The sequence below is a fragment of the Miniopterus schreibersii genome (genome assembly GCF_964146895.1).
Source record: "Miniopterus schreibersii genome assembly, chromosome: 14".
Classification (NCBI taxonomy): domain Eukaryota; kingdom Metazoa; phylum Chordata; class Mammalia; order Chiroptera; family Miniopteridae; genus Miniopterus; species Miniopterus schreibersii.
The window spans coordinates 48,419,412-48,433,145 of record NC_138114.1 but is presented as its reverse complement, the minus strand read 5'-3'; the positions used below and the strand labels follow the sequence as shown (position 1 = coordinate 48,433,145).

Below are 13,734 nucleotides of genomic sequence, written 5' to 3'. Positions count from 1 at the left end.
ACACGCAGGGTGCTCGGGGCACTGTCCCGAGTCGTGTCGGAAAAGCCAACAGAAGTCGGGGGCACAGGAAAGAGGGAAAATGTATTTTGAATGTGGAATTCAGTAACAAATTTTACAACCAAGCCTTAGAAGGTGGGGTGAGGCTTTTTCAAGGGTTGAGTGCTTTTTTTCCTGTATGCCCTTGAAAGGGAAAAAAAAAAATAACAACAACAAAACTGCATTTGGCAGTGGGGATTGGGAGGTCCAATGTTTTTATTTCAGTAATTAAACTGATGAGTAGCACACGACATCATAAAATGTTCACTTTTTAGAGCAGATCTGAACTTTTACACAGTCCGTTTTAACACTGACATGCACGCCTGTATACATATACACTGATATGGTTCTAATTCTTGATTAAAAAAAATTAGAGAAAACTAAAATGTTAAATGTACACTATAATGAAGACACCACTGTAACACCAACCAGATGGCTTATAGTCCTTTGAAAAATACTTAAAGCCTTTTGAATTAGAGTGATCATTCATTACTTAAAGAAATTCTAACTGTTGAGGAAAGCAGCTCTTTGGCCCAGGGCAGTTTCCCTAATTTGCCTCATGGTAAGAATCTGAGGTGCTTATTAAGCATATTAATCTCCAGGGTCCAGTCCAGTCCTTCCGCATCTTAATCTCTAGAGAAAAGGTAGGAATCTGCAGCGACCCAGGCTGTTCTTATGATCAAGTTCCACGCCCGCCTAGTGAAATGGGAAATGGACTTTGGAAGTTAATCTTTTAAAAAAGTGTATGTGGGTAGAATTGATTCATTTGATCAGTTTTAATTTTTAAAACCCTTTATATAAACTACTTTTCAAATCATACTTTTATGTCCAATGGGAAAAAAAAAGATATACCATGTATGACAACCCAGTGTAAGGATTGATCTGTTTTTGCCCAATTTGAAAGTGAAAGTGGCAATTGATGTTTCTGTCTAAATATCATCAAGTAGTAATTATAAAAAATACTCTGCACTAAAACAGCATATAATTTTAAAGACTCAAATCCTCTCTTGACCCAAATATCAAAGTAGTTCTTGAGAAACTTCTATATCCCAGAAATAGAGGAACTTAAGATTTTCATGAAATCTTCATTTGCAAAAACCTGCCTGGCTTTCCCCTATGGTGACAAGATGGGTGAAAAGTGAAGAGATGGGTCCTTAAAACAATGGGTAGAAAAAGAGTGGCCTGGTGGCCCCATGATTGCTAACAGCAGCCGCGCTGCATTGCTGTGGGAGCTTTATGTTTGCTTCCTTCTAGGCTCCCAACAGTTCTGCCAAGTGGGCACCACCACCTCCCCTCACAGGTGAAAAGTCTGAGGCTTCGAGGGTTCAAACTCGCCCAGCAGCACACAGCTCAAAGCTGGTTCCAACCTCTGTTCTCAGGCCCATCCGCCAGCCTGCACCCTGAGTGACCCTGCAGTGGGACAACGACCACACAGTCGCACTGTCTTACTGGGACCAAAGAAAATGAGATGTTGGGAAGTACCGTGAGTATCGATTACATTGAAATACGTCCCGTTTCAAGTTTTCCTAGTGAACATAATACATTAGTATATGGCACACATTTTCCTTCTATGTGTATCCCTAGGATAAATTTCCATTGAAAAGCAGTTACAAGAATCCCAATCCTCTTAATATTTACTAGATCAATCTGTAAACTTGTGCAATCTTTCAATAAGCATTCTTTAGTTGTGTCCAAATAGTGTCCCCAGGTTAATTTTTAAAATTCCATTCTATTTAACCCAAAATTTTCATACATGGAAGAATGATAAATCCTAAGGAATTTTTCAAAGTCATTCTAAACTGCTATACACAGAATTCCGTTAGGATACATTTTCAAGAGAATCAGTCATTTACTTGCTAACTTCTTGAAGAGTTTCTACATACTTGTGCTTTGGTTAAAAAAAACACCAAAACACCAAAGCATACAAAATTAAAATTGTTGCGACGTGGGGGGAAAAAAAAATAACACAACACATTCAAAGTGATTATCCCTAAGGTCTTTTCAATCCACTGCACCCGAGGGTGAAGAATTTTATTGCCAGTAAAAAGCTTTGATAAGTTGAGAAAACATTGCATAATTAGTCACGAAGTTAGCAGTATTTGGCCCAGGAAGGTACAGTATGCCTTTAACATTGCATTGCGTCCCATAATTCTCTAAAACTCAAATTTCAAGTTTTAAGAACCTGATGGGATTCGAGGTGGATGAAGCTTGACAATTCTTTCACAGTAATACTGTTTGCTTAGACTCTAAAAATAAAGCTGAAATAGATTTTGCATACAACTTTGTATGTTTTTGTTACTTAAGCTTTCTCTCTTGACAATCGTTAGAGAATTACACAAATTGGGCAATCATTTTATTTTTAAATGATTACATTTTTTGTAATCACCAGTTTTGTCGGTTTATTTTTCCAGGAGAAAAACTAACATTTAAAGGGTCCAAAAAGAAGCCAATAAAATTGTTTGATTGTTTTTAGGAGACATTTACAAACTCGGTTCACTTTTTTTTTTTAAGAGATAAAACATCACAGGGAGATAAAAACCAGCTCTACTCCCTCCCCTCAAAAAAACAAAAAACAAAAACCCAAAACCAAAAATACCCCCCACAGGCCATAGATAAAAATTACTGTAAGAATTAATCTCATTCTTAGCATGGGAAATAGCAAAATATCATGCCAACATAAGGAATATATACTATAACTCATAAATGCCTAATTATTAAAATAAGGACATAGTCATGGTTAGATGCAACCTAACAATCTTATATACGATGCAACTACATAGTGTATGATCATTCCTGATATATATTACATTCGACCCTCATCAAATTAAGCTGACTATGTATAAATGGCATTATAAAATCAACATTTTTTTAATCACAACAGTGTCGTGTCCCACTACCGCACAACCAGAGCATGCAAGTAACTATGCATTAGCTGTAAACAGTAAAGTGTCGTCACCTTCCAGAAATCCAAAGGCCGTGAGAAGTACATACGTAGTTCTAAACATCAATGACATTTCAGTGACTTTCAGATGGAACAAAACTAGATCGTATAAAGCAGCTTTGGGTACCTCTCAGCGTTCCCCACAAATACCTTGTAGTCACCCTGAAGTTAGCGACCTATCATTCCCAACAAGATCTGTAATGCTACCGAGTTCTCCTGAACCATGGTCAAGTTTAGGACACAAATGATCCTATGTTCCAATGTGCAAGCTGTTTTACATCACTTTTCCTTTGGGCCATAGTTCAGAGTTTTGAGTCATTGAGAACAGGCTGAAGAGGGGCAATAATCAATTAATTTTCACACTGGAGACTTTCTCTCATGACACTGACGAGTTCGTGTTGGAATAAGAATTCTGTAGGTGCTCGCCAGCTCCGCGCTTCTTGCTTGTGTTCTCAGAGAGAGAGTTGGCAGGAGGGAACCTGGGCCATAGTATAAGTCAGGGGGTGCCGCTCTAAAATACTTTTCATCACATTTGTAAAGGTAGATAAAATCTAGCAGCTAGGAGATGGTCAAAAGAAGATGATTAGTTCTAAAAATGCAGATGGATCATGTCGGTCTGAGCCAATGGTTCCTTGGCAATTAAAAAATGACCACGTTCAAGGGGAAGCTGGCGCGCTGTAAAATCATTGTTGTAGCTCTCTCCGGATTCGTGGTATTGGAGGCCGCGCTGGGAAGGATGGCAAACGGATTGCTGGACGGGCTTTCCCATGCTCCATCTGCTCCGACAATGAGTTAGGCAGTTGGTATGGGCGAGGGGAAGGCCCTCTTCACTCAGGATTCTGATAAACCTGTGGAGCTGCACCTGCCATCCACCCAAATGGACTCATTTGGGTCTGCATTCCAGTTAGGTGGAAAATAGTCACATTCTCAAACTGACTTGGGTATGATACCGTCATGTGAGATATTTAAAGACATCGCCTACGCCCTACTAAACCAAAATCTTGCATTTACAGGTACAGTGAGAGAAAACAGCATTTAAAGCCATTGCAATCTGTTCATTTCCTGTTCATATACAAGTGATTTAAGTTTGCTTAGGAGGCAAAAACTGTACAGTTCTCATCATTCAGTCATTACAAAATGTCTTTCTTTAATGTCTTGGGATATAAACAGTTGGGTTTATACGAATTACATATTTTTCATCTGCATTAAGAAACAATATACATCTTTTTCCAGAGTAATTTAAAGTTTATCTAGGATAAGCCTAGGAGAGTCGAAAAAACTGACTTTATCACCCATGACCTTCAATACTGTTACTTCTAGAAAACTCATGAACATTCTTTGGCCACTTGGGTCACTGCCCACTTGGAGGGAACTGTACTTGGGTCCTGGGAACACACAGAGTTTTGCCTTCACAAAACTCGAGGCCACAGACCAGCCTTAACGGAAGCCACACACAAGGTGAAACAGCACAAAGGATCCATGAGGGCTCCCCGTTTCTCAGACACAAGTTCCTTGGCGCGTTGAGAGGTGGTGCTTTCGGTTTCGGACTCCCGACGTCTTGTCTTTACTATCCGAAGGCTTCTGCTGTGAAATATCTACTAGGGCACTGGCGATCGCAAGGCCTGGAAGACAAAGAACAAGGCCCTTAAATGTTTGGTTAGATCTTTCTAGGATGGCGACAGTGGTGGCGTACCCCTTAGCTTCACTGCTTTACAATCAGTCATCAAACACTTAGCTGTTGGAAGTTATCGAGTAGGTCACCCGTTACTTACAGAGTTTCTTAACTGGGTCATTTGAACCTAACACAGAGAGAGCAAGGATCTAACAAAGTGAACTGGCTCTGACTTCAGACAATCAAATTCGGTGCATTATACAATATCACAGCCAGTCGTGGATGTGCCCCACAGCCTGGTTTCTGTGTCTCAACACAGGCTTGCTCTGGGCATAGAAGGACTTTCCAGTGTTACTATTGGTTTTCTTCCGTGTGGAACAAAGGTCACTGCACTAAAAGTTCTTTTAAAAATTTTAGGGTAGTTTTAGGTTTATAAAAAATTAAACCAATATTGATACATGATTATCAACTAAAGTCCATAGTTTACATCAGGGTCCACACTTTGCGTTGAATAGCTCTATGGGTTTTGACAAATGCATAATGCCGCACATTCACCATGATAGTGTCATACAGAACAGTTTCTCTGCCCTAACAATCCCCCGCACTTTATCAATATATTCCTCCCCTTCTCCTGGGCCTCTGGTAGTCACTGATTTTTAAAAAAATATCTCTAGAGTTTTGCCTTTTCCAGAATGTCAGATCAGCGAAATAGTAAAATATAAGCCTTGTCAGACTGTCCTATTTCACTTAGACGTAAGCCTTTAAGTTCCATCATATCTTTTTTTTTGGCTCAATTGCTCATTTCTTTTTATCGCTGAATAATAATCCATTGTATAGATGGACCACCGTTTGTTTAGGTTTGTTTATCCATTGAAGGGCATCATGATTGCTCCCATTTTTTTTTTTGCCAATTATGAATAAAGCTGCCATAAACATCCATGTGCAAGTTTTTGTGTGAACAGTTTTTAATTCACAAATGCCTAGGCTCATGATCCTCAAGGCAAATGGTAAGCCTGTTTCAGTTTTGAAAGAAACCACCAAACTGTCTTTCCAAAGTGGGTGCCGTTTTGCATTCCCACCAGCAACGGATGCTGCGCCACATCTCTGTCAGCATTTGGTGGTGTCAGTGTCTTGGATTTTAGCCATTCTAAAAGGTATGCAGCTGTTTCATGGTGCTTTTAATTATTAATTCCCTAGTAACATTATGTTGAGCATCTTTTCATATGCTTTTTTGTTATATGCATATCTTCTTTGGTGAGGTACCTGCCATTTTTAATGGCGCTATTTGTTTTCTTATTGTTGTTTTAAGAAATTTCTTCTAAATTTTGGATGCCAGTCCTTTACCAGATATGTGTTTTGTAGATATTTTCTCCCAGTCTGCGGCTTATCTTTTCATTTTCTTAAACTGGTTTTAAGAAGAAGAAAGCAAGCATCCCAGGGATAAAGTTGTGCTATGCACAAGTTGGACATGGAAGAAAGATAACCTGTAGAAATTCAGCTATTATCTTAAATATAAGAAAATGACCTTGAGTATTATCAGTAGAATATCAAACACCAAAGGGACCCATAGCTCTCATGGGCAATAAAAAAATACTGTTGAGTTACATAGCGTTGTCCATTGATGGACAGGAACATTTGGTAAGATGTTCAGGGATAGTAAAGAATTTCCTAAATTTGTAAAAGCAGTGGCTCAAGCAGATACTCTGGTTCATCACAGCTACATGTGAATCATTTTAGTTTCTGTTGAGTCCCCTATAATTCTTGAGTAAAACAAAATGTACCAAATCAACACACTAAACTGAGAGGTCAGACTGTCTTCTGCAAGGTCTTGGGGGCTTAACTCCAGATTGAGCTGAACCAACCTGAGACCTCACAGGCACCTCAATGTGCTGCCGTCAGAAGGCCTCACTTTTGGACCTTATTCTATGTAACGTGCCATTAAATTCTTTTATTCCTGTGGGTCAATTTATTCTAAGCTGGTGTATAGGGAAATCGGCAGGGCCAGGTGAAATATATGTGGATGTATACAATTATCTGAGTACATGTATTTTTTTAGAGGAAAAAGGGAGCCTCAAGTGCATTTGAAAACAGAAGGGAAGGTATTTATGGAGACGGAGAAATTGATGGTGTTAGAGGGAAGGGATTAAAAAAATCAAGCTATCACCGGCTTAGCTAACAATCTTCCATATTTACCTTTTAAGGGTTGCTGTTAAATAATGTACTCTTTCAGGATATTACATATGATCCTGAATTTCTCAGAGACAGGGCAAGGTCAAAGGGTCAAAGTTTAAATAAAAATCGCTTTCTTGACCTTTGAAAAGCACATACGAACTTGAATGTCCAACACAGGTGTTTCAACCACTTATTCTGCTACAGGAAATACTTGGTTATTTCCTTAAGTGAGGGAGCTGAAGCACATCATTTAAGAGAAAACGACTGACCGTGGCTGTGCTAACCCAAAGTTCTGTTCAGACAGGCCCCCCAGTTCCCGCAGATCTGCCAGCATGCTCCCGCCGTAATTTACTATCTCCTGTTATTCCACCCCTGGCACCGTCTTATCCAGAGGCAGCCAAAGATGACAAACAGCATGTGTGTACCTCCCTTCATGTGGACAGAGACCACTTACACTCATTTCAGCGATCGCGGCTCCAAACATGAGCTCACGTTACTCCTTAAGCTGTTGCGTGGCCTAGTCCGAAGGAGCCTGGAAAACACACACTTTCCCATTTACACGTGGCTGTGGGTTTCCCCTGCAGAAAATACACGCCGGCCGAGAAGTAAACAGCTGGGCTCGCCAAGCAGGAAATTTCATGCGAATCTGAGACTGTCACTGTCTTTGTATTTCGGGGTATCTGAAGTCCAAAGCCTAATTGAAGTAGCGTCTCTCACAACATAGCCTGGGTTTATTAATGCTTTGTAAGCTTGGAAACACAGTCAGTTGAAAATCATAAACCATAAACCATACTCCAGTTCTTAATTTACAACTAGAATTGCAAATCATGCTTATTTTTAATTTGACAGCTTTTTGTCCCTTCCTGTGAAAATGGAAAGTCAACTGCATTTCAGATTCGGCATGAATGGCGATGGGAGTGTAGGAAACCTTCTATCCCTCCCCCCGTGCCAGCTGAGGGCCCACCAGGTGACTTGCAGAGGGTGCTCAGAGCGCCACTTGCCCAATTTTCATTCAGATTTAAGCATGCGTATTTTACTGCACCACACAGCTTGGGGCATACCATGAGTTATTCTGCTTTATAGATCCTGTAAGTTGATTAACAAGTAACACAATAATTGTAACAGCTGTGTGTGTGTGTGTGTGTGTGTGTGTACCTGTCAGATTGTTGGGCACAAGATTTTATTACTGTGCTTGCATCTCTTCATATTTTAATATTTGCAGAACTTTAAACAACTACCACCCTGAAATTGCTAGGTCTTTGTTCAACCCATAAGAGGGCCTGGACATGAGAGTAAACACAAGAGATAAGGTCCCTGTCTTCCTGAATTGCCTAGTGTGTGGAAGACTCATTAAAAAAGAAAGAAAAATTAAAGTAATTTCTATCATTTCCCTTCAGCATACTTTATTGTAGGGAATCTCATTTTCTTAATTGATAAAAAGAAAAGCCAAGTCAGTGGCTCTTTCAAAAAGACAATATTACCTCCCCTTCTGCCGCAATGTAATATTGATATGCTGGTGATAGACTGAATATCCAAATAGCCAATGGCCAGACCATGTGTAAAAACAGAACCCTGGCCCACAGCTGCAGCAACCTGCCCTGGAAGCCAGCCCCTTATCTTCAATAACCAGCACAGGACGCCGACCTGCCATGTCAGACTTGTAGGAAGTCAGACTGCCATCTCTACTAACAATTGCGAAGTCAAATTATTAGCCCCATAGCCATGGGCCCCGAATACCCAGGACTTGGTTAAGAGCTGACAGCTTCTGTAATTTTTGTCCCTGCTTCTACCTTAGGACCAATCAGAGAAAAGAAAATCCACTCCTCTAACAACCACACAGGATGCCCTGCTTCTAATTAGCCTGCCTCCTGCTTCCCCAGGCCAACAGCCTCAGTCAGGCCCACTCGAAGCCGCCCCCTTTCCACTCTAAAGGGCGCCCACGCAGTCGCCTCTCGGATCTCTGCCAAAACACAAGCAAGCTGCGGCGCCGGCTCCCTTGCTATGTATAGCAAGTTCTGAACAAATAGCCTTTACTTGTTACTTGGTTTATTTTCACACTGGTGATGAAGAGCTAAACATAGCTTGAGATCTTTCCTGGATTTAAAAAAATATGAGTCAATTAATTCAAAGCAACTCAGAAATAAGTTCCCTGTATTGCCCTTTGAGGCAAATGCTTTCTCCTGGTTTAGCTGTCCCAGGGAACTGTTCCTGGGTGAGCAGTTATCTGGTGACGACCCCACGGTCCCCGCACTGTAGAAGGAAGTCCCTCTTTCCTCCCCATAGGATGCTGGGCAGTGGCTCCCACTGGCGCCCTTGGAGTCCCATTAAAATCAGGTCACTCCAGAGGACCATTTTTCAAAACGTCACACAAATCATCTGATGAAATCCACTTACTGTGTTCTCTGGGCCTAGCATAGTTCTTGTTATCAAAGCAATACAATTAACTGGGGGAGCAATTCATTATTTCAGGCCGGTGGTCTAAAGGAATTTCATCTACCATGTCAAGATGATGCACAGACGCCGCGGGCGAGCAGGATCTATATCCAAGCCTGCGGTAGATTCAATAAAAATGCTGGGGGTTGAAATATTTATTGTAAGTTTTACCTTTTTGCTCTCGTAGTTCTTAAATACCAGACACTATGGCATCTAGATTATTGAAATACGAATTATAAACCTCATAGGAAAGAAAGTGCCATCTTCTGTTTCCTGTTCCATTTTCCATGGTCCCTTGGGGTTCAAACTGGTGTCTGCTTATGTGGAGCCCCACGGGGGGCTGCTCTGGGTCACCCAGGACAGGGCCAGCCTGGAAGGAAGCGAATCCCCCTGGCACCATGCCATGCGGATTTCCTTCAGAATGTGGGCACAATTGAGCCATCACCGGATTGGATGCTAAGAGCAACCACAGGTATTTTGTAAATAAGTAAAAGATGCACCGAAATCAGATCTTTACCCAGAACCTTCAAAAAAGCCCCACTATTTTCTTCCTAAGATTTCAAAACTTTGTTTCTCGTAACCACATGTAGGCATGCCCTAAAGAAAATGCAGTGTAAATGTCTAACAGCTAAATATTTGGATGGTGACTGTACCTTTTTAAACCGCTAAATTTGTGAAGAAAACCACCAAGGAGAAACATCAGGAATTTAGTTACCTTTAGAAAAACTCTAGTTTTTTCCTAATGGAAGTAGGGTGATCTTAGATTCCGGCAGTAACAATCTAATCATGAAATTACTGCTGTGTTTTTTACAATTATGCAGAACAATTAATAAGTACAGTAATAAAACACTGCACATCAAACGCAATGGCCTTGGAAAGAACACTCTCACTTTATATACAAACATAGCTCTTCCATTTTACATTTGAACGAAGCCTTGGAAAAGTCATTCATTTTGGCATGCTCTCCTCCCCAGTCTGTGTAAGAGCAGGCCCCACTATATATTTTAATTTTCCAGGAAAACAGCTTCATTAGGCGTGAAAGGTTAATTGCGGGTTTAAGTGGAGCTCGGGGAACGGCGCCGGGCCTGCAGCGGATTGCGCAGCCTGCTCGGGAAGCCTTGAGTGAGGGCTGTGGACTGTTTCCCCCGCCGAAATGCTTTACTACCTCATTTACTATCTGCCTTCTTTTACGGCTTGTATTTGTAGTTCTTCTAAGCCTTTAATGGCTACAGTTTTATTTCACAGTAATCAGATTTAAATGGAAATACCATGCTGGGATGTTTAAATGTTTTTCCTTCTGATTGTCTGTAGCTACATACCACCAATCAGAGTCCTGGCGATCCTTCACGCGATTAAGAGAGTGACTTTGGGAAACTCTGATGTTCTGCAGACTCTATCTATTGTGCCGACTTAATTGAACATTCAGTGCGTCCACCCTTGCCAATGTGCAACTGGGGCTGGATGCATAATTAGAAAATATGCATTTCCATTTTAATTTATCTGTTGGAAGGGCCAGTGCCACTGAAGTCATTATTAGGCAAAACTCCAAAGGTTACATTGTTGAAGAAAAATTGAAATAGTTCAAGTGCTGAAAACACCGGGATGACAAATGGACTAGTCACATTTGTCTGAAAGTCTAAAGAAATATTTCTCTTCACCTACTAAAAACCAGTGACAACTACGGATGTCAATGTTTAGGTAAGGATAATTGTATTCTGGTTCTAAATTTTTGTTGGGCTTTTAACACATGATACTATTTTAAAATTTCATTTAAAGACACACTGTATGAGTTCTCGGAAATGCAGTCCTACCCTAGCAACACAAATGCCTGTTCCTCTAACATGGCCAAGTCCTCCCTAAATTTTATGTGAACTGCTCCCTCATTGGTTAGAATGTGCAGAATAAGTAATGACCACTATGATCTCAAGTCGTTATTCAATGCAAATCTTCATGGCTTTTTACCAAGTAAAGCTTCTTTTAGATCTTATCAATTCTAATTTTAATCACATACTAGAAAGTTTTATTTTGAAAAAATTTGTGGTATTTAGAGCCACAAACATTATAAGAATCAGCCTTGCAGCTACCTTACAAAGTGGTTAAATACATTCCCACATGATATTCCCTCTTCGTAAGCCAACCAGGAAAACGTCTCCTAGTATTATCTTCCTTCAATTAAAAAAAGGTTTGACATATGATAATCCCTATTTTAAGCCTTAATAATCCTTAATTTAATTTAACTGAAGTACTTACTGCTCATTGAAGAAATTGAACTATAGCAGTTTTGTAATAATAGGAATCATTTATTTTCCATTAGGTAGGGACATTGTACTTTAGCATTTCTGGTGGTGAAATGTCACTGGTTGCTTTAAATTAAATGAGCTTATGTGTGACAGTATTTTATAAACTGTGTTTATGATGTATTACACAAAGTCAATCACTTCCATTATAAAACAGTTACTACTACTACTACTAATACAAAATCAAAATTAAGTCACAAATGTCCAGAAAACTCCCAAATCCTAAAGATCAAAAAAATTCTTTGTAGAGCAAATCAGTTCCTTCAACAATTATTTCTTGAGTGCCTATTATACACATGCTAGGCACTGCTCTGGCCTTTCAGCATTTAGCAGTGAATAAGACGGACAAGACATAAAGGACTCTGTTCTTCATGGAGCTTATGTTATAGTGGATCAAGCCCGTGTATTCTTTTGACCAAGTTATTGTGATGGTTAAGTGGAAAGGGCTTAGAAATGTGCCTGGCACGGAAGTGCTAAAAAATGTCCATCATCTGACACAATATTATATATGGAACAACCTATAGATGCCGCCAAAATCTGCTAGAACTGATAAATAAATTCAGTAAAGTAGCAGGATACAAAATTAGTATTCAGAATTTGGTTGCATTTTTATGCACCGATAATAAACTATCAGAAAGAGAAATCAGAGAAAACAATCCCGTTTACAATTGTGGCGAAAATACCCCAGAGATAAATTTAACCAAAAAGGTGAAAAAGACCTGTATTCAGAAAATTATAAGACATTAAAGAAAGAAATTAAGGAAGATACAAATAAGTAGAAACATATACCATGTTCATGGATAGGAAGAGTTAACATCATTAAAATATCCATACTACCCAAAGCAATTGGCAGACTCAATGCAATCTCTATCGAAGTACCAATGGCGTTTTTTCACAGAACTAGAAAAAATAATCCTAAAACTTATATGACACCACAAAAGAACCTAAATAGCCACAGCAATCTTGGGGAAAAAAAAGATCAAAGTTGGAAGTATCACATGGATGGACTTAGCGGGTATTATGCCAAGTGCAATAAGTCAGTCAGAGATAGACAAATACCATATGATTTTACTTATATATGGAGTCTAAAGAACAAAGTAAAGAAAGAAACAAACAAAACAGAAAAAGATTCATAGATACAGAAAACAAACTGAGGGTCCCAAATGGGAGGGTATATGGGGATGGGTGAAAAGGTAAAGGGATTAAGAAGTACAAATTGGGCCTAGCTGGGCATGGCTAAGCGGATGAGCATCGATCTAGGATCTAGATCGAGGTTCAATTCCCAGTCAGGGCACATGCCTAGGTTATGGGCTTGATCCCCAGTGGAGGGCTTGCAGGAGGCAATGATGACTCTCATCATTGATGTTTCTATCTCTCTCTCTCTCCTTTCCTCTCTCTGAAATCAATAAAAATATATTAAAAAAACACACACAACAAATTGGTAGTTATAAAATGGTCATGGGGATGTAAAGTACAGCATAGGGAATATAGTCGATAATACTGTAATAACTATGTATGGTGCCAGGTAGGTACTAGAATTACCAGGGGAGCACTTCATAAATCATATAATTGTATAACCACTATGCTGTATACCTGAAACTAATAATATTAAATGTCAACTGTAGTTGAAAATGAAAATATATTAAAAAAAATGTCCATCATGATTGCCAGCAGTATCACTGAGTGAGAAATTTGAGGTCAAATAGGAAGCAGTAGACAAAACACTGGGCACCCAAAATCTTGCCTGTACCCTTTAGTAGCATTCACTCATTCATTCAAAACTTAGGATGCCTACCATGTGGAAGGCCAAATAAAGGGAAAAATTTGATAGAAACATGGACTCATGGACAGCATCAATTTTTTAGAGCAACATTGTCAGTGAGGTATTACGTCCTCAAGCCAGAATTATTTTGATGTCTTGGGTAATAAAATTGAGAACTTGCTCATGAAGACAAAGATGACTTATATGTGTTCCCCACTCATTAAAAAATGTGAAAATATTTGAAATTGGTAATGGTAAAATAGAAGTACAATATTAAACAAAGGAATGTTTATATTGATATTGCTTGGGTTACGGGAAATACTACTAATAATTAACATTTATACATATTTTTTTTAGAATTAAAAATGCTTTCACATTCATTATCTAGGTTGTTCCTTAAGACTGTTCCCTTGGAAGTGGGTCAGGAAGCTATTTTTATTCTTGCTTTGCAGATGGCCAAAAGAGGCACAGAGTGATTAAA

At 39.5% G+C, this 13,734-nt stretch overlaps 1 protein-coding gene across 2 annotated transcripts in view; it reads right to left on the bottom strand.

Moving 5' to 3' along the window:
* Nucleotides 1-224: 224 nt before the first annotated feature.
* Nucleotides 225-13,734, bottom strand: part of ATRNL1 (attractin like 1) — a gene marked incomplete at its 5' end in the record, with an annotated part of 352,817 nt that continues 339,307 nt past the window's right edge. The window contains one exon of one of the 2 annotated variants that reach the window (XM_081158751.1): nucleotides 225-4,599. In XM_081158751.1, the coding sequence (XP_081014877.1) occupies nucleotides 4,475-4,599 (125 nt within the window). In that variant the 3' untranslated portion in view covers nucleotides 225-4,474. The remainder of the gene's footprint in view (nucleotides 4,600-13,734) is intronic. The other variant, XM_081158750.1, reaches the window with a different exon arrangement.